The 26,710-nt window shown below is 43.7% G+C and overlaps 2 protein-coding genes across 2 annotated transcripts; one reads left to right on the forward strand and one right to left on the reverse strand.

Annotated features, from left to right (window-relative positions):
- Nucleotides 1–582: 582 nt before the first annotated feature.
- LOC139661892 (protein FAM124B) lies at nucleotides 583–7,316 on the forward strand. The gene is made up of 7 exons (XM_071540464.1): nucleotides 583–653; nucleotides 1,101–1,132; nucleotides 1,284–1,493; nucleotides 2,037–2,432; nucleotides 2,713–2,909; nucleotides 3,980–4,154; nucleotides 4,776–7,316. Exons 1-7 carry the CDS (start codon nucleotides 583–585, stop codon nucleotides 5,375–5,377), a joined length of 1,683 nt encoding a protein of 560 aa, XP_071396565.1. The 3' UTR covers nucleotides 5,378–7,316.
- A 169-nt stretch (nucleotides 7,317–7,485) lies between these two features.
- On the reverse strand, nucleotides 7,486–26,710 carry mmp28 (matrix metallopeptidase 28). Its single transcript, XM_071540463.1, has 8 exons — nucleotides 26,449–26,710; nucleotides 24,674–24,750; nucleotides 23,166–23,365; nucleotides 16,232–16,453; nucleotides 15,085–15,330; nucleotides 10,306–10,455; nucleotides 9,787–9,954; nucleotides 7,486–8,651 (listed from the first exon to the last, which is right to left on the reverse strand). The coding sequence occupies exons 1-8, from the start codon at nucleotides 26,572–26,574 to the stop codon at nucleotides 8,257–8,259; spliced, it is 1,584 nt and encodes a 527-aa protein (XP_071396564.1). The 5' UTR covers nucleotides 26,575–26,710; the 3' UTR covers nucleotides 7,486–8,256.

Genomic DNA, 26,710 nt, shown 5'->3' on the forward strand with positions numbered 1-26,710 from the left:
AAAAAAAAGGGTGTGCTGCTACAAAAGCGACCTGGACAGGACTGTAATGCTCTTAACAAAGTATTACCAGACGACGTCCTTAATTTTCAGGATTTAGAGACTCCCATCCACACCTCCTTTGCACTTTTAATTCTGTCCAGCCCGTCTGGACTGTCTCTCCTTTGTCTTCTCATATTGTTAGACGCCTGCCATCTGGTGCTATTATTATAGACGGCTTTAGATTTAGACTAGCACCAGTTCTAGTCCCTTTCGCCTGTTGTTTGGACTCTCAGTGACTTATCAAACGTGTTGTACTATCAATTTATTTTTAGATGGACTAGCGGCACTAATTGTTTTTAGTTTTTAGATATCTTTTTATCTGGTTCCCAAATTATAAAGAGGCACATACAATAACCTAACGGTACGTGTTTGCCTGGTGACGTCAGCGTCCCAGCTAGAGTCACCAGTTTGTGGGCTGGGGAGAGAAAATCAAACAGGGGGCATTTCACACCACTTGGACCGGGGAGGCTGCACAATGTAAATTCATCACTTGGGCTGTTTTTGTCCAGAAGACTCTACCAAATGTGAAAGTGGCGTCGGACAATGCTTCGAAGACCGGCTGTGTTAAAGAGGACCGATGATGAGAACGTGGACTCCGGAGCCGAAACTGCCGAGTGAGTTTGTCTCAGCGTTAGCTCGCTCCCGGCTAACGTTAGCTAACGTTAGCTAACTTTGCTTCATACAATGGTACTGAGCTGTGTTTGCGGTCTCCGGGACTGCATTCTGAAGGGACTGACATCTCATATCAATACTGCTACTGTTGATTCAACTTTTGAGCACTCTTTATAGCTTTTTTGCATTACGGTTGTTTGCATTTTCCCATAGTTTTTAGCTTTTTCTTTTTTTTTTCTTAGCGTAGGATAGCTAACAACAGAGGTAATGTGTTGTCATGGTGACCAAAGGGACGTGTTTCCAAACCTACCACCACCACAAAAAACAGTACCACCACAAGATGGAGACAGATTTTTTTTCCTTACTCCTTACTAGTCTGAACTCTAAAATGTTTGTGAAATTATATGATCACTCATGTAGCTGTTTGTCTTATTTTATTTAATCTGTAGATCTGATTGCAGTAGGATGTCATCGTCTGGCAGTAAGTAGTGTCTCCTGTCATAGTTAACTTGACATTTATTACTTGTGCTAAAGCTTAACTTTGCTGCATGGTCTAAAAAGCATGTATGTCTGTGTGCATGTGTCCATCTCTGTGTGTGTGTGTGTGTGTGTGTGTGTGTGTGTGACCCTAGTTGAGCTGATGGCCAGGCGGGTCCAGCAGCAGCAGCAGCTCCTGCTGATGAACATGCATCTGCTGGCCAACCCTGGAGACTCCCTCCTCCTGCAGCACACGCTGGATCGCCTGCTGCGCTGGCTCTGCCCGAGCCTCCGCATCTTCCACGTGTCAGAGAGGGCCTCCCCACTGCGGGACTACACCCGCTCCCGCCTCTGTGCTGTGGCAGGTACAGATCCTAGTTATTGCTGCTGTTAGATGAAAATCTTGCATCACAACTTTTCAGGTTTTCATGTTTTCCTGTTAATGACCGTGCATTTTGTTATAGAAGTTACTCAAAGGGTTTTGGAATGGATTTCAAGATCTTTAGAGTCATGGAACCTACTGAGCATGGAAATGATCATGTCATTTAATTAAAAAACAAACAAACATGGAAATCATTATTGGAGCTTGTCTTTTCTCTATTTTATTGGCGGGATGCAAAACCCTCTGATGCCCATGCATTTGACGTTTGGTATACTTGCACATACAGCAGCAGAACATTGTGAACCTCATATTGGAAAACAAGAGTTGTCTATAACAAAATGCTCCCATTTCAACCTTCTGTTCATTTCAATATCTTCCTGAAAGCATGTACTCTGAAATTAATATTACCTGGTATAAACATGTCATCCCACAACTAGATCCACTTAACTCTTGCTTGAATTGCATCTACATTTATATAGAGTTGATTTAATATAAATCCTTTCCATATTTTTTGTTGAAATTTCAGGCTACCCTTCTGTGGCCATCACCTTCTTCCTCCACGAGGCCTATGGGGAAGAGCGAATACTCCGAGTCCTGGACTTCTTCCAGCGGCCGCCCTGGCAGTACCACCATACAGAGAGCTGCGGCAGCCGAACTGCAGGAGTCCACATCACCTCCAGCAGCTCCCCAGGCAACGCCCTGCTGCGGCCCTACCTCCTGCCCAGCCGTGACTTCTATAGCCTGGGCGCAGGGATGCCCGTGTGGGGGGTGCGGCCGGTGCACTGCGGAGGGGAGATACTGCGGGTGACGCTGTACAGTGCATATGACAATTATGAGGATGCGGTGCGGCTCTATGAGACCGTGCTGCAGCGACAGGCGGAGGAGCAGAAGACGGGCTTCTGTTGGTTCACCCTCCACTCAGGTGAGTCTCTGATATGTGTTTCTTATCGATTTTGACAGTGTTGATTTTATATTTTTTCAGCAATGATGGGCCACAGTGCAGAAAATATCTGCAGTCAAACTCCCTGTGGCACACTTTCACCCGCGTGACCAAAAGTGGTGAACAGACCAACCGACTGACATTGTGATCCATAGAGCCCCTGCTGTCTCGGGTCTAAAAATGTTGCCCAACACATCCCACTCCATTCCATTCTACTGTGCTATATTCCTCTCTATTGTACTTCTCTCTGCTCCCTGCACAGAGCCGGGCCTGTGCCTGCAGTTGGCCCTGAAGCAGTTGTCACCAGGGGTTCGGGTGGAGCCATGCAACTCTGCCGTGTTACAGTTTCAGGTGGAGGAAATTGGCCAGCTGGTCCCGCTGCTGCCCAACCCCTGTACACCCATCAGCACTTTGCGCTGGCAGACAGAAGACCTGGATGGAAACAAGGTTCTCTTCCAGGTACTCAGAGCTTAAAGCGTACTTACTTTTTAGCAGCACTAAAAAGTGAGGACAAGACAGTGTCGTGGCATTTAATACACAGTTTGGATGAAGCACACTGAAAACGCTTTTAAATTTCTCAAAATGTGCGTGTGTTCGAAGTTGCCCTATGTTTAGACATCATTGTTCAGTCCATGCTTTTTAATTGTAGGTTTACATGCAGCACAACATGTTTTTTACAATCGCTCCGTATGTCATTTAGTTTGTCCTTCTCTTTGTATAACGTGTGAGATAAGCGTGGCGGATGAAAGACCAGCTTCTTGATTTATGCCATGTTAAATGTTGAGGTATGTCAAACCTCTGTGGTTTCTTTTCCTGAGGCAGCCCCACATTAACTGTAAACACACAGCACTCTCCTGGATGACTTACTCTATGATTATCTCACAGCATACATAGTCCAAAGAGCTGAATCTTTGTTCATTGTCTTTGTAAAACATCTGGATTTGAAAAGAGGGGATTTTTGTACGCGTTGTTCAATGTGTGCTTGGCCAGCATCCCTAGTAGAATAACTAGTTAGCTTTTAGGGGAAAGCAGCAGTTGCATGTCAAGTGCAGGGATGAGAATGCAGTTTGCCTCAGGATTTCAGTTTTTTCTAGTTAAAGAATTCCCATTCATTTCTTATGAAGAATCCTGGTTTATTCTTATGCATTTAATGTAATGAATTTGTTTGCATCAAGATATAAGATACTACATTAAATTCCCAAACCTAACCCTGATAAATTCATTTTATCTGTGAGAGAAATAGTGATCCATACAAAATACTAAAGTCAAGCAGAAGAATTCAATTGAGGCAGAAGAATTCAATTGACACTCAAGACAAAATAGCACTAGTTAAACAGCAGAGAGAGAAAAACACTTTCTTGTAATCTTCCTGTAATAATGGAAGTGCAAAGGCATGTGGCGAACTCAAAGCTGCCAAAGGAGCCATATGTTAGATGCGTGTATGATAATTCTGTCAAAGTTGCTTAACTTGCTTTAATCTCTCTAGTCCCGGTGTAAATCGTAATCCCTCCTGTTCTTGTGTACCGCAGGTGAAAACCCCGGCTGAACCTCAGCGACCCCTGACCTGTGCTTTCCCCCTGACCTGCCCCACTGTCTCCCCTCGTGGGCTGCAGCTGAGGAGCTCAGGACACTCTCCCAGCCAGAGCCACAGCCTGCAGCCCTGCAGCCTCACCACTCCCCTGCCCTGGTCAGCACACAGGCAAGGTAACTGACTGGAGGAACGTGAAGGCAGTATCTATAATGTGTTAACTATGCTACATACATTAAGTATATTACAACTGTCGGTAGCTAGAGGGAAGAGGCAGCAGGAGAAGACAATATCACTGCCAAGGTCTCCTAATCACTACGGCACCCATCCGCCTCCCAAAGGCCATTGAATAAAATGAGGACTTGAGTCATGACAATATTCTGTCCTCACTGTACCTTGTACATCACCAATTGCTATGTATTTCATAATAATTTGCAATTCACATGCAAGTTTTCTTGTACACAAGACCTGAATCAGAATAAGTCAGAATGAATCAGTGATGGTGACTCCAACGTGGAAAATTTGCCATCTGTGTGAAGTCTTAATACTTGTGATAAATATCTGTTGGAAAGTTCACTGGCAAGTAATTTAACCATTTGTTTTGTTTATTGCTATTCAGTTACTTGAAGTGGATCGGAATGTCCTACTTTTAGCTTCACTTTTAGCAGAGAACACACAAGTCAACTTTCATTTTATTGCTATGTGAGTTTATTGCATGAGAAACTGTCAGTGCTGTGAAAAAGTTTTTAATCGTGCAGTTTCACAACATTGCTTGACTGTTCTTTGTTTGTTCCTAGGCCTCAGACCCCGCACTGACCCCGGCCTGGAGAAGCTGTATGGAGGTGGAGGAGGAGAGAGCCTGGGATCAGGCAGCTGCTGTAGCACCCCTCCAGGCAGCTCCTGCTACTCGTCCCAGCGCAGCAGCCCCGCCCCGCCCTCCACCTCCAATCACCACGACTCTCCTCTGCGCCCCTCCATCTCCCGGTCCCTTTCCCATCTCCTCCTGGAGGAGGAGGAGGAGGAGGAGCCTGAGACCAACGTAGACACGGGAGTCCCCGTCTCGCCTCGCTCCGACACGGCGGTCAACTTGATAACTCGCTCCTCCTCCGTGGACCTTTTGGTGACCTCCCGCTCAGAGCGGCCCGCGGCTGTCGGGGCCTCAGCTCTGGAGAGTCTAGCCAAGGAGCTGACTGAATGTCTGCCCGGGATACACATGCTCCCCCGTTATACAGACGCCTGTTCGGCCAGGCAGGGCTGCACCAGCAGGACGGTAGCAGCTGGACAGAGCCCCTCCAAACGGCACGTGGCGGAGACGGGTCGGACTATAGTCGAACCCTGTGCCAAACCTCCGTCAGCACGCGCACACAGTGAGGAGCCAGTGGATGAGTTCTTCATCTGAGCTCCTACCGCTGTGCCACGCGGTGTGGTAATTATCACAGTGCAATTAAAAACATATTACACTGAGGAGACTGCAGCATAGGAGGAAAAAGATTAGAAACCCTTTAAGCAGAGGATTTGAAGGTCGGGTCAAGTTATGCAGGAGGAACCAGCTTTGGATCATGGAACACAGAGGTTGCAACCGTAGTTCAACTGCAGATGACACGTTCCACTCAAAAGTGTCATTCTTGATTTCTATGGTTTGACTTGTCCCACAAATTTCCACAATGTAATGGCATAATTGCCCAATCCTACTCTTACTGGTTCCAGTGGCAAGAGAGCGGTACAACTTCAGTGATATTTTGTGACAATGCCAGTAATAATAATGTTGAATGTCTAATGTATTTTTTATATAGGCCCAACTAATGATTGTGCAGCTATGATGGTAAAATGTAGCCCTGTGAATAGCAAAACATGAAGGAAATGTGCTGTATGTGATTGTCAGTGTATTAACGCCAGCCATCATTAGACAAGTTAGTTTTACCCTCACGATGATGGTATTCAATTCTTATTTGTCGGTTTCCTTTGAAAGGGACAAAGATGACCTCAGTGTGAAGATGCTCTTTGGAGTCTTGAGCCTGAGTGAGATCCTGAATGGGAATTTATCTCTGTGTGATTTAGCCTAATTGCTATCCCCAATGAAGCACTGTCGATCTATCTGTGTGCCAGTTCTGACACCAGGCTTTGCTTAGTGTAATTAGCCTGGTGACCTTTGATTACATTTCTTTGATTGCACTTCAAAACTGATCCTTGTTATAGTATTTGTTTGTTCAGTTGTATACTAACAACGGTATATCGTTTTTGTTGACTTTACCTTGCCAAATTACTGTTTTGAAAAGGCATTGCAATCTGATATGGAAAATTGTCTGACTGTCTATTTTTTTTCCCATATGTAGTATAACAAGGTTTTATAAATAACTATTTAAGGAGAATATCTTGGGCTTCCGACAGTTGGACTGTCGGATCAGGATGTGTAATATTTGTTTTTAAATAAATACATATGGAGTCTCAAAGCCAGTTCAGTAAGAAACGGCCAAGCCTAGCACCTCAAACATGTTAAATACTGTAAGGTTAGAGTAAGCCGAGGGATTAACTAAAGTGAAACTTAACAACTAATGCATGTGTTGTAAAGTGGAATTACCATGGGGTCAGATCAGCTGTGACAGATGGGAGTCAAACCCACAACCTTTTGCACGGTGCTCATGATCATCACAGTGATATTAGCTGTTTAGAGATAAGAGCTGTGATGGGAATTGTTTTTATCATGTAAGGAAAGGAAAATACTATGCATTTAATCACTAAACCTCATTCTCAGGTCATACTAGTTGTTTCTTCAACAACAGCAGGTACTTCATCTGTTCCTGTTGTCTGAAAAATCAATTTAAAGTGTGGCCAAGAACCTTCTGAAATCAACTCACTAAAGGGAAGATTTAACTGCGGCTGGTATTGTGTTCATTTTGCGTCATGATCAGTGCTTGATCAGATTCACAATACGATACGAGCTGCTCCAGTTGAATTGCTCAGTGTCCAACAGTAGAAGACTGTGGAAGACTGGGAAGCTCCCAGTTGTGATTGTGTCTAACTGTATGAATGTAGGGTGTTGCTGGAAAAGAGCAAGCATGCTCAGTCAACTTTCCCTGGATAAATAATTTTGTTTTGAAGGATCAACGAACTGTGAGGCGCTTTGGTGCTCAAAATGTTCAGTGATACAGAGAAATGTGTTCTGGCTTAGTATTAAAGGACAGATGAATAAAACAGTTGTGTCTTTCTATTCTGGTCAAATTATAAGGGCTAACTATGTGTCCTGACAGTGATGTTTCAAAATATTAGATGATCAGTTTCATTACTCCATAATAATTTAAATTGGTCCTGAAAATTGATTGTCAGATAGGATTAGTAGATAGTGAGCTGAGCAATCAGCAATAATCTAGACTTGGAGCGGACTGTCAACTGTGATGTAAACATGCCGAGAGAGAAACCAGGTGTACAGTCACCTTTCCAACAAACTGTTGTGTTCAGCTCTAACCAGACAGAATTTCATCATGGTCACAGTTGACTTTTTGTCCTCAACTCAACGTATCACATTGTTTCCTGCCAATCACAACTCAAGTCAACTGGTACCTGAGAAATAACATTCACCATCCACCTGCCATCATGCGACCCGGGATTGCTCCATGTGATTTAAAAATAGTCCTCATATGTGATGACAGCACACACACACACACACACACACTACCCCAAAAAAATGAAGAATAAAAGATCTTTTCCAGAGCCACCAGATGGTGGCAGCAGTAGTTCAAAGATGTAAACCTCAAACTGTGTCTGGCATACGGGACAGAACACACAATCACAGGCCAAAATTACCAAGTAATTTATACAGTAACACAAATATGTTACTATCACTGCAGAAGAAATGACAAAAGGACATCAGTGTGCAAACATTAGAAGAGAAAAGAAGACAGATGGGAGAACGTTGTTCCAACTGTAGTGTAATATTTTCCTTACAGGAACAGAAGCGGTTCTTGGTCTGCTGACTGAAAACAGCATACAGTCCAATCATGATCTAAACTTCTTGAGCCTATAATTGCACATCCATAGATAGTAAAATCCATTGCATTGCAGTATGTGCTTCAAAACATCTATGGGTCAGGAACCAAGTGGGTTGTTTCTGTTGAGTCCCTACATGGAAAAAGCCGTGGTTTACTGAGCCAGGCTCCCACTGCAGCACATGAACTGAACTGGGGTCTTGGGCTGAAAAAGTTAAAGAACCTCTGTATTAAAGTTTACATCAACATAGGTTTCAATGGCACTTTATCTAAAGCTTACAGCTCCCTCTGCTGGTCAAAGGATGCTGTTGCTCAGCGGAGTGTTGCTGCAGCCAGTCCAGCTCAGTTCCTGCACCCACTGTCCCTCTCTAGTGACTCGCACCTTGACCGGGTCAAATCTCCAGAACCGCTGCTCTCTGAACAGGTAGAGGCGCCCGTCCGGACGGGTCAACGCTCCGTTGGTCCCTTGTGGCACCCCGGTCCAGTCTGTCAGCCTGCGGGGGTAGTAGGGCTCTGAGCGCAGGGTTTTGAGATTGAGTACGGAGTAGCGGGAGCCCTTGAAGATGACCATGTGACCCAGAGGGGCGTAGTAGACGGCACAGTCAGGGTGGCGGGGCAGACCCAGCTCACTGCTCCTCCTGGGGAAGCCTGGCTCCAGCTCACTGCCTGTGTAGCGCCACATCCGCTTGCCTGCACACAGGGAGACAAGAACAATTTATAATATTGAAAATGGTCACAGATTCTATCAGTCTACAATAAAACCATCATCACATCAAACTTGCTGTGATAATTTAAGTCCAAGGCCATGTCCAGGTTTTAGTTTTGACATCAACAAAAAATATACCCATAAATGCCACTAAATGATATACAATCCACTGGGGTATGACTACCAATAATACTTTTGTAAGGACATGAGATAAAGTTTGAAGCCATCTTCTTCTTCTACTACTCATGTAGTAACTGGTCTTTGGCTTTGCAGGGCAAACTTATTTGCATAACATCACAATTCACATTCAGCTGGAATGCCACTTTGCCTTTTAAAATTAAATTGACATGAAATGGGAAAGTGTAGAGGATAGTGAGATTCCTATCAGTAAATTATATAACTACAATTACATGGTAATAGAAATGAAGGTTCACCTGCTTAACTTGTTTGTACTTGTAAGCCACTTTGGATGATAGCCTCTGTTAAATGCCTTCAATGTTATGTAAAATTCAAGAGCACTGCTAAGAATTATGGGTAAACTAACATAAATCCAAAACCACACAAAACACATAAAACCGGATAAAACTGTATCTTTTCGTGCCACCCTACTTCATAACCCAGCTCCTTCTAAACTAAGTATACCCATTATAAAATGTAAGAGACATAAGAGACGCTCTTCTCCAGAGAGATTTAGTATGAGTGTGTTGAGCTTTAAGTCACTTTGACACATTAGTTGTTGTGGGAATCAACATCTCTGTTACATCTCTTACAGTTCACAAACGACAAAAGGCAGGAAAGGTGGTGATGATTTAGGAGCCATAAGAAACACATTAAAAAAAAAACTTTTTTCATAACATTGTTTTGCATTTATTAGTGAATCTCAATACCACCGTTGACAAGGTCTTGGGCCTTGAGCAGAAAAGTGAAACTTGGTAATATCTTTAAACAAGTTAGGTAATAACTACAGCTGTTTTGTTTAATTTAGGAGATAGGGGAAGTTATGTAGTGCCTTGAAATAGCATATTCCTTTCTAAAAGACACTGAATATACATCTTTGGCCTTTAACAGGTAGGAAATGTCTTTAAAAGCGTTTATAAGATAGGTGAAGCTAGGCAGTACCTTTGAAAAAGTACCACTTGGAGTCGAGCGGGGAGAAGGCAGCAGCCTCAACGGCCAGAGGCAGGTGTGGCCAGCGCTGACGGAGGGGCAGGGGGCCGCTCACGCTCCCCTGCACTGACACTGTCCAGTATACACTACCCCGAAACACCAGCACCGTCCCATTCTGGTCTGGACACACACACACACACACACACACACACACATACAGAGGACAGAAATAAAATATTAAAAGGGCAAATGGATGTATTTACCACATCAAACGTCCTGCTTGCTTTCCTGTTTTCTACTGTTTTGAAACTGATTTTGCGCTACAGGGTAAAGGTTAGGAAAATATTTAATATGGTTATATCCAACAGTGGCATGCATGTGATGGCCAGAATAATCCCACTGTCCCGCCATTGTTGCTGCAGGGTTTTGTTTTCCTTCTCAGTTATTTGAAGCCGCACTAAAAACACAGGATGTGGCCGGATGCTGTTTACATTCTAATAATATTTCATACATATTTCATTTGGACCTCACCCATAGTGATGGCATCAAAGACACCCTGGCAGTAGAGGGGCTGGGCCGGGCCGGGATGCCCGCTGGGGACCTCTGCCAGCTCCCACTCCTGCAGGGCGGCGTGGAAAACCTGGCCGGGCAGCCTGACCAGGTGACCGTCTGACGGCTTCCCTGAGACAGAGGCAGAGCAACCACACCGGCAACTTCAGCAACTGAAGGTAGAGCTCACACATTTCAGTTGAAAAGCATTAGAAGGATGAATCCACTGAGAGTTGTCATGACTTTTGATTAAACTGTTCTCTGGCTTCCAGGCTGTGCTGCACTGCTTAAATCTCCCATGAATCAGTAAGTAAGTAAAGTGTCACAAAGCGCTTCACAAGTTAAAACATAAAAGACATACACAGTGAAAACACAAGCAACACACATAAGTGCATCACAAATTAAAAACATGAAAAGATACAGTGACAGTACAGTCAACATCACACATTAGTAAAGGCCTGTCTGTATAAATGGGTCTTAAAAATTCACACGGACCAAACAAATGCTTTGAGGACAGACTGAGTGGCACAGGCCGATCTCATTTCCCATCCATGCCAAAAGCAGCTAAAGTATTTTCTAAATTGGACATCATGGGAACAAATGGCCCTCCAGACTAGGAAGACAAACAGTGGAGATTTCTCCTCAAACAGGACTTGGATAATGTTAACATTTAAATTGTCCTTTACAGGATGCGGCTGGGTTGATGTATACTGACAGGGGAGATCGTTCTGCACGGGAAATAAACAGTGGGACTCAGACAGAGCGGACACCGAAATCTTCACACACAAACATATTGCAATTTTAACACTAAAACAAGGATCCACGTATTTATTTATGGTCCGTAGAGCTTCATATTCCTATATTAGCATATATTCCTGGCACTTTAGATCACAAGAATAAAGAGCATTCAACGCAGAACAAAGAAGAGGCACAGCAGCAAACAGTTTGTGTTCTGACGGTGCTTGGGACGTCATTACGGCCATTTTGTTTGCAAGGAGCTGAACAAACATTTGTCTAAGAGGTGGATAAAATCAGCACACCCAAGAGCCGGAGGAAGACTGCAGGAAAAATAGATATATACAACAGTTGATAACACGTGGACCCATACATTGTGAGTGTACACAAGGGTGCATGGTTGTGTGTGTGGGGGTGTGTGTGTGTGTGTGTGTGTGTGGGAGCGGTTTTGTAGGAGTTGTATATTAAGTTTGACTTCACCTGAGCACACCACCTCCCACCATATTCTCATTTTACATTCATACACAGTAGAATTTAAGCCTCCTGTCATACAGTGTATCTACAGTATGTGTATTAATCATGCTTGTGACCTGCAACAGAGCCAAACACTAGAGTCTATGTAGAGGTATATGAACTTACTTTAATAAAAGAAACTGATGCAGCAATGATTATTTAGCTTTTTAAGTCTCTCTTTTAACTCTGTGTATGATGTTTGCACCCATAATATTTTGTGTCAAGGCCCTAAAAACCAATATGTTTCACGTAAGCTGTTGTTTCTTTTGGATCAGAGGTTGTCAGGTCCGCTGGGGCTCTGGAGACCGAGATACTCAGGCTGGTCAGACATCTGCTTCTCATCACATCACAATGCCAGCACACACACTCATGCATGGTTACACACACACACACGCACACACACAATGGCCTAATATCTGCTGAGCAGATGCAACATTTTCATAGCACTGCTCCTGGCAGCTGGGGTACTTGTCCATGTCTGTCTCTGGCCTTGCTTGACATTTAAGTGGAAGCAGCTGCAGTCTCCTGCCACTGGGTGAAAATCAGGTTGATAAACACACAGGAGAAAAACATGCAGCGCTTCACCCAATTTCACCTGACTGCTAAATAAAGAATCCAGGAGAGCATACCTGGATAACTTTATGTGCGGCAATAAAAAAACAGTCATCTGGCAGCGCTGCCTTGGATTCTTTCTTTATAGGCAGATAAACAAATATTTCAACCCTGGAAAAGTTGAGCAGTCTATGTAAAGGTAGTAAAAGATACTGGCTCTGATTCCTAAGACCATCTAAACACTAATTGTTAGTACTAATTGTTGTTCAGTTAGTGGTTAATATTTATTGTTACTTAATGAGTCAAAGTGGCATTAAATGCTGTGTTCATTGACTGTAACTGAGGTCAAAATGAAAACGTGTCTGGAAAGTGACATGGTGGAGGTGGCAGAGTGGGCAGTTATTGGTTTTTAATCTGGAGTGAATTCGGGCGGCCCTGAGGAGAAAAGGTTGGCAGACACCACTGCAGGAAACCCAGGCCAGAACATTCCCAGAGGGAGAGCGGACAGCTCGGTTCTCCTCCAGATATCAAACACGGGAAAAGGCATCTGGACTCGGCCTGCCTGCCAGTTTCTATTGAGCTGGATCCCAGGTTCAAAGTTGAATTATCCAAGTAATTGTATGACTGTCCCGCAGCCATGCAGACATTCCTGCATAACTGCCTGAGGAAGAGAGCGGATGGTTGCGTTTTCACTGGCCCCTTTCGACTGTTTTGCACCTTGATTTTAGGGTCAAAGCTAGGAAAAACCTTTATGCATTGGAGCTGCATCTAGCAGCAGAGGAGGGTCAAGTAGTTTAAAAAGCTACTTTTGGTGCTTAATTAAAACAGGTTAAAAAGGCATGTTGTTACGCAACTGCTGCAGTAAAATCAGTTTCTTAGCTGTGGTAAAAACACAGCCAGAGAGAGAGCTCTCCACAGCAGCACATGTGGAAACCTGTCTCACACATGCCAGGAGGGACAACACGTTCACAGTAAATAGATACCACTCTGTTTGTCATACATAAAGACGCACAAAAGCTCCCAAACTCTTCAATAACACCAGCAATCTGTCACGACAGAGCTGACAAAACTCCTAGGTAAATACTCTGTTCATGTGTGTGTGTGTGTGTGTGTGTGTGTGTGTGTGCGTGTGTAAGTAAGTGCAGCGCTGAGAGGGGAGATAATATATAATCACTGACTGTGGTGTGTGTGTGTGTGTGTTTTGTGTGTATGGTAAAAACAGTGAGTGAAAAGACAGTGTTCATGCTAGAGCGATGAAATCACACAGGTCTGTTGTGTGTGTGTGTGTGTGTGTGTGTGTGTGTGTGTGTGTGTGTGCCTGTGTGTAGACATGTGCATGTATTTGTGTATGGGAGTGTTTTAGGGCAGAGGTAGCGTGTTATTTTTAAGTTCACACCACCTCTGCTGCCCTCGCTCTAAACTCTTCTACCAGCAGCTTCAGGAAATGAGGCCACAGAGCTGGAACAGATAGATCAGACTCTTCCTAATGGAACAAATCAAAAACACATATATATATATAAACATCAGATCTGATGTTTTTCCATGTTTCGCTTACAATAAAAAAAGAAAGAAATGTAAAGATAAAAACATAGACTGCAAAAGATGTTCTGTTCTTGTGTAAATCAAATCTTTCAGCACAGCTGAGAATGCTGCCATAGACTTCTAATCACATTGTCATAGACAGGAACATTTTTTCATATGAGGACAATGCTGGAGAATTAATTTTCAATGTTGGACATCAAATTCAAGGACTTTTCAATAACTTTCAAGGTCTTGTTTGGTGAAATTCAAGGACTAACAATTGGCATGTTTTGGGGAAAGACATGACATTCGCCAGAATTAGACATCATAGAAGCTTCAATTCTTACTCATGATCTTACCAAGTCAAGAAATCATGGTGGGATCATTCATTTTAAAGCTGCTGAACACACTGCTATATCCATCATACGGATTTCCTCAGGATGTGAAGTGCTGATCCTAGAATGGACCAGATCCAGAGAGCTGAGGCGTATTGATGAATTTGTGCTCTGTATTTTAATAAAAAAAATCCTTGGTCCTGGGTTCCAAACCGGCTTGGGACCTTTGTCACATTTCATCTCCCTCTGTCTCTCTCCTATCTTTCCTGCCTCTCTCTCAAAGCCACAAACTTTCAAGGATTTTCAAGGCTTATGGGAACATTGAGCCAAGAGACCATTCATAGAAGCTGCATGGGCTTCCCCCTTCTACTCCTTCTGGCTCTATGGCGGCAGCTGTGGGCCTTCAGGCTCCCTAACCGGCCTTTTCACAGCTCAGTGCCATGACTCCCAGTTTAACGGGCGGCAGAGGAGGAATTTAGACAATCCTGCAATACACTCCTTTTCTATTTCCTGAAAGACAAAGACTCTTTTCATACAGAATCAGTACCTATCGGAATAAATTGTATCTATTCCAATAATCATTCCTTTGTTTTGAAATCCAACTTCCATTTCACCATCTGTAATGAAGCCAAGAATCTGTCTAACCGGAGTCCAGACAGTGAGACATTTCTCACCTGCTCACCACCCCTACACAGACCGTTAACCTGAAGTAAAAGTGGCAAAAATATTTCTAAACGCCCAGTGAAGGTGCTGAGGTTAACACCCTTGACCTGGGAACCACATGCAGCCTGCTGGCCATAGATTAAATCCTGACAGAATCATCTTTCATAACCCTAACCCTGTCATCCTTCCCCCTTCCTTAATAAAGAAAAAAACTAAGACAGTTAAGACAGTTCTGAAATGTATCTCTTCATCACTCTTCTTGTTTTTAGCAATTCATTGTTGTCCCATGGACTTTATTTCTTGGCCTTGCGATGCTTGTAGTTACACATATATTGACTTACCACTAGATTCCATTTATTAAGATTCACACTCGGGATAAGCATCAGCTACAAGCCTTCAACATCAACGAAGTACCAAAAGCGTGAATGCGACACCCCCTCACCGTACAGCTGCTGCACTGCAGTGATGTCGTCCCAGCTCAGCACCAGGTTGCGGCCTAGTTTCCTGTAGTAGGGCGACATCAGGGCGTGGCGGACAGGAGAGTGCTCCAGGCCCAGGGTGTGTCCGATCTCGTGGGCAGTCACCATGAACAGGTTGTGTCCCTTGTGTCCGTTGAGCGTCCAACGCTCTGCCATGTCGAAGTGGGCCTCCCCCCGGCGGGGCAGGAAGGCGTGGGCCAGCGTTCCCCCTGCAGGTCAGGAGAGGGGAGACTTACCATTCACCTGTCCTACTGTATGTAGGCTATTACAATTCATCTGATGACAATTCATATCTGATGACAGGTATCACAAAGAAGGAACAGCTAGTGATGGTTTGATTCAGTATTCTATACTGTACAAGTGTACCAATGATACCCAAAAAGGCATTCTTCCCTGTGATCACTGATAAAATGGTGTTGTAGCCTACTTAGCATGTTGAAACTGTCAGCAGCATCTTATATAAGCCCACAAGTGCTGATATTCTTTTTTTATTATGTTTACTGTATTTACTGCTCATTTTATATCCTATTTTTGTGCTCATACTCCTTATTTTTCCTTGCTGAATCCTATACCTTTCCCATGGGGACCAATAAAGTTTAATCTTATCATATATCAGATATTGTATGCTTAGACTTTCTTTAATATAGTAAAGTAATCAATAGTTGTTTCCTTGACATCAATCAGTGTGACCTTATTCACACGGCAGCCATTTTGAACACTCTTGGAAACTACCAGGAAGAGCAAGTACAGCCCAGCTCTGTCCTACTGTTGTGCACCAAGCGGTACATCATACAAACATTTATTATTTCACAGATTCCCCACTGAAAAAACATTAGAAACATATGGATCTATATATAGGTTCACATTTATATGTTACTTGGCCTATTATCAACTGCAAATGTCATAGCTGTTAGATCTATCTGAAGTCCTCACTTATGCGTTGAAGTAATACTAGTTGTATAACCTATGCCAATCTTCCAGGGGGAGTTTCCCACCCTGAGTGTTCAAAATGGCCTCCGTGATTGGCCGGACCTACCTGTTGTATAATCTATATTGCAGCAATGAAAGAGCAGGATTTAGCCATGAACAAATGTGACAGTGCAGCCTGACCTGGTCCGTCGAAGGCGTTGTTGGCCCCGTCGTTGTGGTCTCCCTCGTAAAAGGCCAGCCGGATGTCTGCGGGGCCTTCAGGGACCTCCTGGAAGACCAGGCCCGACACGTTGCTCCACAGCTGGAAGGCGATGCGCACCGCCAGCCGCACGGGGGCCGGCGACAGATGGCGAGGCCAGTTCACTATCTGGTAGCTCAGATGGCGCTTGTACCACTTTTCACCTGAGGCACATCCAGAGAGAGAGAGAAGGTGCAGAGGGATATGAGTTATGATATATGATGTTTGTGTTGGTGCTGCATTTTACATTCAGGTATTTAGCTCAGAGACAAAGTGCTCTGGCAATGTTGTGACCATAGAATGATTATGTAAGATGATCATGTGAGGCTGTTGACCTGATGTTTGTCTCCTCACAAAAAGGGAGTAGACTCTTTTTGTATCATGTAAAAAATGTAATCAGTGAGCAAAAGCGAAGGGCATTGTTCAGTTGAATTCAACTTTATCGTAATTCTCCTTGGAACCAACTGCATAAAAACAAGCATGAACACATATAAACATAAAGTGCATAAAACAGCACAAGACACAAGAGTCCATAGAACATCATTAAAATAAACAGCACTAACAGAAAAGCTCTCACTCTGTTAGACTTGGCCCATTTGTGGTCTGAACCTTCTGCCAGAGGGAAGAGATTCAAATTCCCCATGAAGGGGCTGAAGGGGACGATCTGGTTTTCCTGACAACCTGCTGTTAAAGATGACAGGTAACTGCTTCAGCTTGACACCAATGAACTTACCAGCCACCTTAACTATATTCTATATGTGTTTGTTTCTGTTAGCATGATAGAAAAAGGGTTTGTGGGTTAAAATCTGGCTCACGATCTTTGTCGCCCCACCACACACCCCACATTTTCAACTGGGGAGTCTAACAACTGTCAATTGAGAATTTTCATTTTCAGGGCTGTTATTCTCACAAAACAAAAGTCTGTGTTGTTGTGAATACTTCTTAAAAAACTTTCAGACAACACATGTACAGTCAAACTTTTATGTAATTTGTTTTGATCCATCTAATCTCCCTGCTGTTCTTATGTAACCTTGCTTCAATTCATGCCTGCCTTTTTGTTGCTTTCCTTATGGACTTTTATTAATTGCTGTTTTAAAATTTATCAGACTCTTGTAATACTATTTTGAACAGAGCTCTGTAAACAAAGGACATTATTATTACCGACTTGAGCAGCTAAGTATTCACATCTTGCGTATCCTTTGTTGTAAATACGGATGCCAGAAATCCCATGTTCAAAACAAATGTTTTGAAGTAGTGAACCGCAGGGCCTCTCCCCGACCAACAGGCATATCCAAAATAATAGGATGTTAACCATGTTAGCTCACAGCTGGGTAAACTAACAAGCACTGTGAGTATGTGTTTCAGTAAACAATTTACTTCAACACGTGTCTGTGGTTTCTCGACTTAGGCATAATTACATGTGTCGCAAACATCAGAATCACACATTTGTTCAGGGATCGAGAGAAGGGGGAGCTTAAAATCGGCGCTTCTCTAATTTACAAGACTCTAATCTCTTCTTGTATACATAGGATTACACAATGCTGCAATCTGAGAACTAAAGCAAACAACCACACACACACACATACACACATACTCTCAACCATGCAGCACACATCCACAACAACCAGACAGAAAGGCTGCCTCGCAGGAAACAATCATTAGATAATGTTTGGGGGAGCCAGCTGGAGGCTGGCCTGTCTCTCTGGCTCTCCCAGTCCAGAGGAGAGTGTGGAAGAGGGGACACAGAGGACAGAAGACCTGGGTGAAAGAGTTGGTCAATACATTTTGAACTAGAAGTTAAGATCAATTTTAAGACTTTTAGAAGGCACTCGGACAGCACCAACGCTCCATAATATTCGTCTAATGGAGGAAATCCCAGATCTAGATCACCGCCAAAATCTAGTCAACTGTTTCTTGTCCCATGGCCTGTCTGTCCACCAAATTTCATGGAAATGCATTCATAAGATTTTGAGATATCATGCTGACAGACAGACAGACAAACTAGCTAACAAGGGCAAAGACATAACCTCCTTGACAGAGGTAATGACTGGAAAAAAAAAATTAGAGACGTTGTAGTGAATGGTAGGACAGACAAGGAAGCTGTGACAGAAAATACTCTAGCTTGAGTGCTAGACTCAAATTCATGAAGTTGTAGGTAGCCTACAGTACTACAGACGGCTCGCTACAAGGAACACTCTTGATTTATCTTGCAAGTGATGTGTTCATTTTTGAGGCTTAACTAAAAAGTGCCAAGATAAATCAAGCACACTTACAGTTGTCCAAATATTTAAAGACATAGTCAATATACAGTATGTTTGCCCTGTGGGGAGGGCAAAAGTGACTGGGAGGTCTGCACATGCCTGCATTACACACTAATTCGCAATCATGTAGCAGCATACAGGGGCAGAGGACAGGGGAGGAGAATGTGGACCTGTGCATGTTTTTTTTGTTTTTTTTACAAATTTATATTTCTCACTTCTGCTTTGATGGACAATATACACTAGAAAGTCACGTGAAAGATGGGAGAGACAGTGGTTTATGGTTAACAAGAGGCAAGCCTTACATACTGTGAATTACCATGGGAGCTCATATTTGCTCCTGCAATAGCACCCAGGAGACAGTGATAAAAATATCTGGATATCTGGAGCCATTAAGGCATTGGCTTGGCAGTGATACCAGTTTGTGTGTGCGTGTGTGTGTGTGTGTGTGTGTGTGTGTGTGTGTGTGTATAGTGCATGCGTGCACAAACAGAACACTCCATGAAACAGAATGTGTGCTTCAGTTCCCACTCATGCTCGGTTTCCACAGTAATGATCCATGTGTTTCAGTCACACTATACTGCATAGCGGTTTTGTTGCATTGGTGGACAGACATAATAGTTGGTAAGAAGCAGAAGCTCCCAGTGACTCAAATACTACGACAGTATGGGAGTGAATGGGTGGTCCTCCCATTGATTTGCCTTCATCTGCCTGAAGGAGTCATGTGCCTGTCATTAAAACTGGTCTCTTCCTGTAGTTTTTATGATTTCTATACATGATTTGATACTTTGTGAATTAAGTTCTCAGCATGACAAAGCATTGGAGTCAATGGAAAACCTGAAAGCACCTCCTGGGTTTCTCAACCCAGCCTCATATTTTATTTCCAGATTAATTATGCTGCCATGATGTGCGCCCTAACCCTAACCTGTGCTAACCCTAACGCTATTGCCACATGTTGTGTGGAGATTTGCGTTCTCACTACAGGCGCCTTCTCTCCCTCCCAGACCTCCGCAGAGTAAGCGGTCCCTCCGGACTGCAGAGAGGCCAGGAAGTCAGATACTGAAGACATTCCATCACTTCCCTTATGGAAGCAATTAGTATTGTGCCCTCTATAGCAGCAGTGGGGGGGAGAAAGCCCTATCACAGGCATTAGGAAGTGACCAAGATCATCTGATAGCCACAGTTATTGTTTGTGGAGGGGAACACTGTAGGTGCAGAGGGATTATGTCTGTCACTGGTGTCAAGGAGCCTGCTGGACACACACATACACACACACACACACACATGCGCGTGGCTCTGCTTTTCTGTGAAAGAAAGTTTGATCACTCTGTGTGTGTGTGTGTGTGTGTGTGTGTGTGTGTGTGTGTGTGTGTGTGTGTGTGTGCTATCAGCGAGTCTGTCTAACAGATGTGAAGGGATAATTCACAGAGGAAAAGAAGGAGAGAAAGAGGAGAGAGGAGAGAAAGAGAGAAGCGGGGCAAAGCCATGACTTCCAAATCTTTGTGTATCTTACAATGATACTGTAAAAAGAAATTGATATGCAGGAAGGATTGGTATTGAACTAGTTAACAGTGTCCAGGTCAGGGTGCGGATCCATAAGCGCACACCTCTGACAAACACACACAGACCTATCACAGCTTGACACGCTTATCTTGGACAAGGGTGATGGAATGTCAGCTCAGTAAATATCAGTGGGAACGACCATCAGATTCCACCAGCTGGTGCTAACCAGGCCGCTGTCCACAAGTCAAGGTCTGTTACGAGCTCCCAGGAGGCTCGGCGGCACGGACGTTCACACAAAACAAAATCACAGCACGCCACAGCTGAGGGAGAATGAGCAGCAGGCCTTGTCTGTCTTAGCCTACAGCCTGGTGTTTGGCATAGCTGTGAGTTAGATGAGGAAAAGCCCAGCAGGAGAAAGAGGTGCATGAGCTCTGAAGCTCTGAAGCCAGTGTCTGAAATTAACGGCTCACCTGTCCACGGCCAAAATAATGTATATACATTGTTCACAGAAATATGACGCCATACATGTCCTCAATGCCATTTCGTGCATAGAAGCAGGTACTGTGTGTTAATTTAAAACTTGCTCACTCACTTATCCAATGGAGTAATTCATCATTAAGTGCAGTAGAACTGAATCACACTGTATTTCGAAGCATAATAAGAGTTTGAGAACTGGCGACACCAAAGACTGTGTATAACTGAGGCATTCAAATGTTATCATCTCAGAAGGTTACTGGCCAGTGTGGAGGGTGACGCTGATTGAATTATCCACCAAAGACTAATTTTACCGGCATTTGGCTTGGCAGATGGTAACTCTGGCAATATATTTTGGGCACAGTTTCTCATGGTTTAAATGAAGATTTTCTATAAAAAGAATATGTAAACAAAACATTGACATTGTGACATTGATAATGTTGGTTGTATTAATATGTGATTGAAGCAATCAATTATGGTAATGACTTCAGCTGACGTCATATATATAAAAACACCTGTGTTTTTATAGGAAGCACTTGATTGGAAGGCTTGATAGCCGAAACATCCGTGCCAAGAAAGAAAGAAAAATAAAATTAAGAGACACAGAGTGCGGGCGATCTTTGTTTATTTCAGGATGGTAGCTTTGAACCTTGTCTGAAACTATTAGTCCAGACACCTAATCAATCAAAACAAAAAGAGACTCTTACAATAAGCTTTCTTCAAACCATAAGGGCTCACAGGGCAGAAACCTAACTCCTGTCTCTGTAGGATGAAACAACTAGATGGATGAGTACATGACTTGGGCAGGACATGGTTACACAGCCTTACCACCCACTACATTACATTTCACAATCAAGTTATTGCATTACTATCATCAGTGTGTGTAAAGCCTGATTTGAATGAAGTTTGGCCTGGAGGTATAACAGTATCTGCCATTAAGGCTCCTGTTTGTGTAATACTGCCGCCACCTCGCATATGAGTCATGTCTGGGACCAGATGACAGAGAGCTCGGCCTGCCGGTGTCTTACACACAAACAGCCAGCCAACCAGTCAGCAAGTTATCCAGCCATTCAGTCAGCCAGCCAGCCGGTTGGCCAAAAAGCCAGTAAGTGAGCCAGAGAGTCAGTTCGGGATGTGTTTACCCAGGTAGTAGATGGAACATATCAGGTACTGACACGAAGAGGCAGCGGCAAACATCGGCCACCGCTACATTCCCAGAGCATTAGCCAACCTCGTCAGTGACAGGGAGGAATGCAGGGTTTTCACAACTGAGGCTGGAGGCAGGAGCAAAGAGCAGGGAGGGAGGCAGAGAGGGGGCAGAAAACACCGGCTCTTCTCCTGACTCTGTTACCAGGCTACTGCTGCTGTTCATTCACAAAGGAGAAGTGAGGAATGACAGCGGCAGAGAGACACAGAGAGAAAAAAACCAAACAGTTGAGAAAGGACATCGACACACACTGTTAGCAGACTGTAACACCACAGGAGGGAACAAACCCCAAGTCTGGATCTTTTCCAGTTCATGTGGGCTTTCTGCACTGACATGCCTGCACCAGTAATATATTAGAGGGCCATCTTGATAGCTGATGTGCCTTGGGGTAGAGAAGTACCAAATGGTTTGAAGATTTGGCCCCAATCAAGCTGTCCCACACAGATTCATAAAATTAGGGGCAAAATTACAGCTCATAGTTTTTCTGATAGATTTTCTTAAAGAAAAATCTAGAAAATCAGGCTGGGAGGACATTGTGCTTAATGACTCCAAGGAATCTGGAAGACATTTTATAGCATTTAGCCACTCTTAACCACCTTTAACCACTCTAAATCTTGCAGTCTTTAGACAGTTCAAAGTTGCCGTGATCTGCTCATCAACAAGTGGTTTTATTACTATGTTTATAGCAGAAAATTGGGATCATCCGCGATAACTGTGTCCCCCATAATTTTCTACAAGATGTAAGAGAATTTACGCAATCAATATGACAGCATTAGTGGGGGGAAAACTTGGAATCATAAATTCCTAGAGGAAATGGTTAGGATGCAGAGAGCTCAGAGAGGAACTGCTTGGAAATTCCTCTGGTAATAATGCAGAATTTAAGATGGGTGGACTTCTACAATTGCTACCAAGTGCAGGAATGACCCAGGCCGACGTGTGCAACATCAGACACCCCACCAGCCTTAATTACATCCCTCAGCCCTATTAGTGCTCCAGTTTACAGCAGTGGACACTCCCAGCTAACCGCTGGGACTTTATGACCACTCCATAACAGAAGGCAGAAAACCTCGACATGCATGGTCATAAATTATATCACACATTTCTTACAGAGGCGTGGGCGTCGGTCAAGTATTATGTCCATGTAAGCGTACATGCTCACACACATACAGACGCATGAAAACGCACATACAGCCCTGCATTCATGCTCAAAAACACACAAACAAAAACATATTCTGCAGAAATACACAAAACCATATCCTCAAACATATTGTTTCCTACCTTGTGAAAGCATTTCTTGTATAAATAGCATAAATGTGGCTGGCAGGCAGATGCCCCTCTCACAGTGCAGATGGAAACACATACAGTAGATGTCCCATACAAGCGCATCTAGCACACAAACACAGCCTCGCAAATGTACATACACACACACTTTACCTTGCGGGGCATAACGTCTCTGGCGGAGCCGTGTCCGCCTGGCAGGAACCTTTGTTCCCGTGAAGACGGCGTTCACCCTCTGAGCCCAGACCCGCTGGCTGCCCTCATCCGACACCCCGCAGCGGGGCTCCGCCATCTGCCTCAGGGTGGCGCTGTCCAGCTCCCCGGTGATGGGCAGGCGGGACAGCCACTGGAACTCCCTGCAGAGATGGGAACAGGTCGCATGATGACGCTCATCCTGAGTAACCATTTGGTTTTGCTGCATTTAGTCACTGGAGTAGTTAAACACCAGGCATTGATCCACAAGAATTTAATACTAACTGGATCAGTCAGAGAATCCTATCTAAACAATATTAAGTGCTGCTCTGCCCATGTGTTTCTGAAAGGAGCAATGATCTATTTTGATGTTTGCATGGTCAGCCAACACATCAAAATAAAGTAATGCCAATCCCTTGAATTGGCTAATTGCAGGGTTGTAGGAGCAGGATCCAGGCAAGGGGAAGGTTAAATACATTAGTCCTAATGCTGCTCAATAGAGATATAATTGAATTTGCTGAAAGTCTGTACAGGACAAATCATGTTTGGTTTGTCAGAGTTACTGTCTCTCAGAACACAGGGAGGAGGAGGGAGTTGGACGAGTCAGTGGATGTGTCTGGAGGTTCATAATGCCAACTATTCACAAATATTTACCATTATAAATTTTGATTATACAAGCTTAGGATATGTTGAAGTTTCGCACCAGTAAAATGGTGAAGAACTGATGCAATGCTGGGACAGAGTATACATGACCACAGAATCTGCAGTCTGAACTGAGATTAGCACATTGACAGTCTGCATCATTGTCCACATACAGTTTACTACCTAACACACAAAGTACAAGCTTTCAGTACCAGGCTCCAGCAAAAGGTTTTCAACCAATTCCCATTCTGGTACAGCTAGTGTATGGGCCAGAGGGCGAGGTTGTTGGAATTCCTGGATGGTTCAGAGAGGGTTCAGGAGAGGTTTCCCAGTGCCGAGGTGAGGGTGTGTTTTACTGCCCTGCGCTGACTTGCAGCCCCGGGGCCTGTCCCGCACCGAGTTCACCCTTCCCCCTGATGAACACTACCAGCTACTGTAGATCTGATCCGCACAGCATACATGTTCTCAGCAGATAGATAGATAGATAGATAGATAGATAGATAGATAGATAGATAGATAGATAGATAGATAGATAGATAGATAGATACGACTACTGCATGTTTAGATCAAAGCAACATTCATAGTTAATTGTTGAACTTTTGGTCAGTTTTATTCAAAGAAGATGGGACATTTTGCCAACATTATGCTCAACCTCATACTGCCACTACTACCTCTGATAGCCCACTGTGATTTCCACACTGATTTTGTCCCAACTGCTGACCACTTCCCTGCTGAAGGCAGGAGCACAGATCAGTCAGTAGCACAGGATTGGTGGGTTTGAGGAGTCACAACAAGAGGTACTAGGAGGAGACTAGGTGAATTACACCTACCTGATGGCTGACTGCATCTCCACTGTGTTGTGGATGTGGTTGTCCTCATGCAGGTAGCCATACTTCTCCAGAAAAACCTGCAATTGTTAACACACTCAATCAATATTGCATTGCTGGGTGAGAACTGATGGATGGATGGAGCCATCGTTCCCAAGGCCTGGACAAAACTTGTGGCCATTACATAAAACTGAGCCTCTATCGAAAACGCCTCATATTCTAATATTCTGTAAGGTGACATTTGGACCCTTTTGAACTCTGATGGCAGACCTACTGATTTTACAGACCAATATTATTATCACTAGCCCAATATAATCTTACACTAACACATTACATTCCCATAGGGAACCTTGTAGAGAGAAGGCAGGCATACCTCACTGTGGGGGGGAAGAATAATCATAAAACTGAAACAGATATTTTTCCATCTCATTGTCACTGCCAGTCAGGTAGTGACATGTAGGCTACTGTATGTGCCTGTAGGTTGCCAAGGAGGATGTATAGGGTGCTGGACCACCCAAAAGAGACAGAAACCCTTGGGGCTGTCATGGAAAATTCACAGGTCTTATTTGGTAAGAAGTTTGTGTAAATGTGCAAGCCAAGAACTATAGTTTGAAGTTTAATGCTCATAATACAGTAAAAAATGAAGTGAGTGCATGAGTACAGATGGCGATGCACTCTGGTGTGAGATTAGCTGTGTTGATAGCTTAATATTATGATCTCTCAGTCACACCCCTTCGTGTGTACCCGCCGGGTTTCATGTTCAGGCAGCAGCAGGCGCAGCTATGATTACAGATGCGGTAAAGGTGGGACGGAAATTAAAATTCAACAGATGACAGATGTGTTTCATCAAACAGGAATGTGCAACAAAAATGTCCCTTTGTCCCATTACAGACAAACAGAACTGGGCCCAAATTAAGTTTTCATGTTTTTTTTCACGTGACAGCATCGGTAATGTTGTGGAAACAAATATGTAGTAACCGCTTTGATCAAGGAACCGTCTATATTGTGGCGAGGGCCCACAACAGCCGCTGTCACATTAAACCACTGTAGCCCCAACCACAGTGGAGCAATTACATTGTAATAATACCCACAGACAGGCCCGTAATTATGAGACACCCCGAAACAAAAAGCAGGAAATAATTAAGATTTATTTTTACTTTTCATAAGCTGTGCTCTGTGTCCATTAGCTTATTTCAATTTACACCAGTTTTCTGAATAGCAGTTATATAAACCGACAGCTCATTGGCCTAAATCATGTCAACAAATAAACATGTAGGCTAAAATAAAATCGTCAATACACAACCTAAAATGTGCTGCTTTGTAAACAGATTAGGCTACTTATTAAGGGCTTACATCTTCAATATTTCAGCAATAGCCGAACTAAAATTACTTTCACGCCAAACCTCTAGAAAAAAAATCACTGATAACCCAATAATATTCCTATGGAACAGAGTGTGTGGAGTAGACTACTTAGTGAGTTTAGTATGGTAAATTATGGTATTTTTTGAGCGCTTAGTGCCAATTGAACCAATATTATATTTAAAATCACTTTTTAAAACCATTATAGTTATTGTTAGTGTTCTATTGTTTTTACCCTTGTGGTGCCGTGATGTTTTTACATTTTGAGTACGTTTGCTAAAGTAGGCTACTTTGTAATGTGAAGTCCTATACAAATAGTGTATGATAAAACCAACAGCTCTTTTCCAGTAATGCTTAAGTCACGAGTTCCAAATGTTACACTCTGAGGATAAGGTCATTTTCTAAAACCATAGGAGTACCTCAGGGTCGGAGGACACCGGCGAACATCCCGCGGGCTGAGCGGTGATCAGTGCGGTGACAGTGAGGATCCAGGCGGCCCCGAGGTCCCGTCCAACCCCACACCGGTCCGGAGGTCGACGGCTCATTGTAGGACGGCCAGAGTAACATCACACACTACTGCTCCCTGCACGCACCATCACCACGCATTTCTCTTCAAGTCCTCCATGTCAGATGCTGGCTCCTTGCAGTGTCAGTAGCCAAGAGCATGCTGCTGCTCGACTG

The sequence above is a fragment of the Centroberyx affinis genome, unplaced genomic scaffold (genome assembly GCF_046629955.1).
Source record: "Centroberyx affinis isolate AG114_WGS23_722 - 3 ecotype Tasmania unplaced genomic scaffold, CSIRO-AGI_Caff_v1 ptg003640l_1, whole genome shotgun sequence".
NCBI classification, from domain to species: Eukaryota; Metazoa; Chordata; class Actinopteri; order Beryciformes; family Berycidae; genus Centroberyx; species Centroberyx affinis.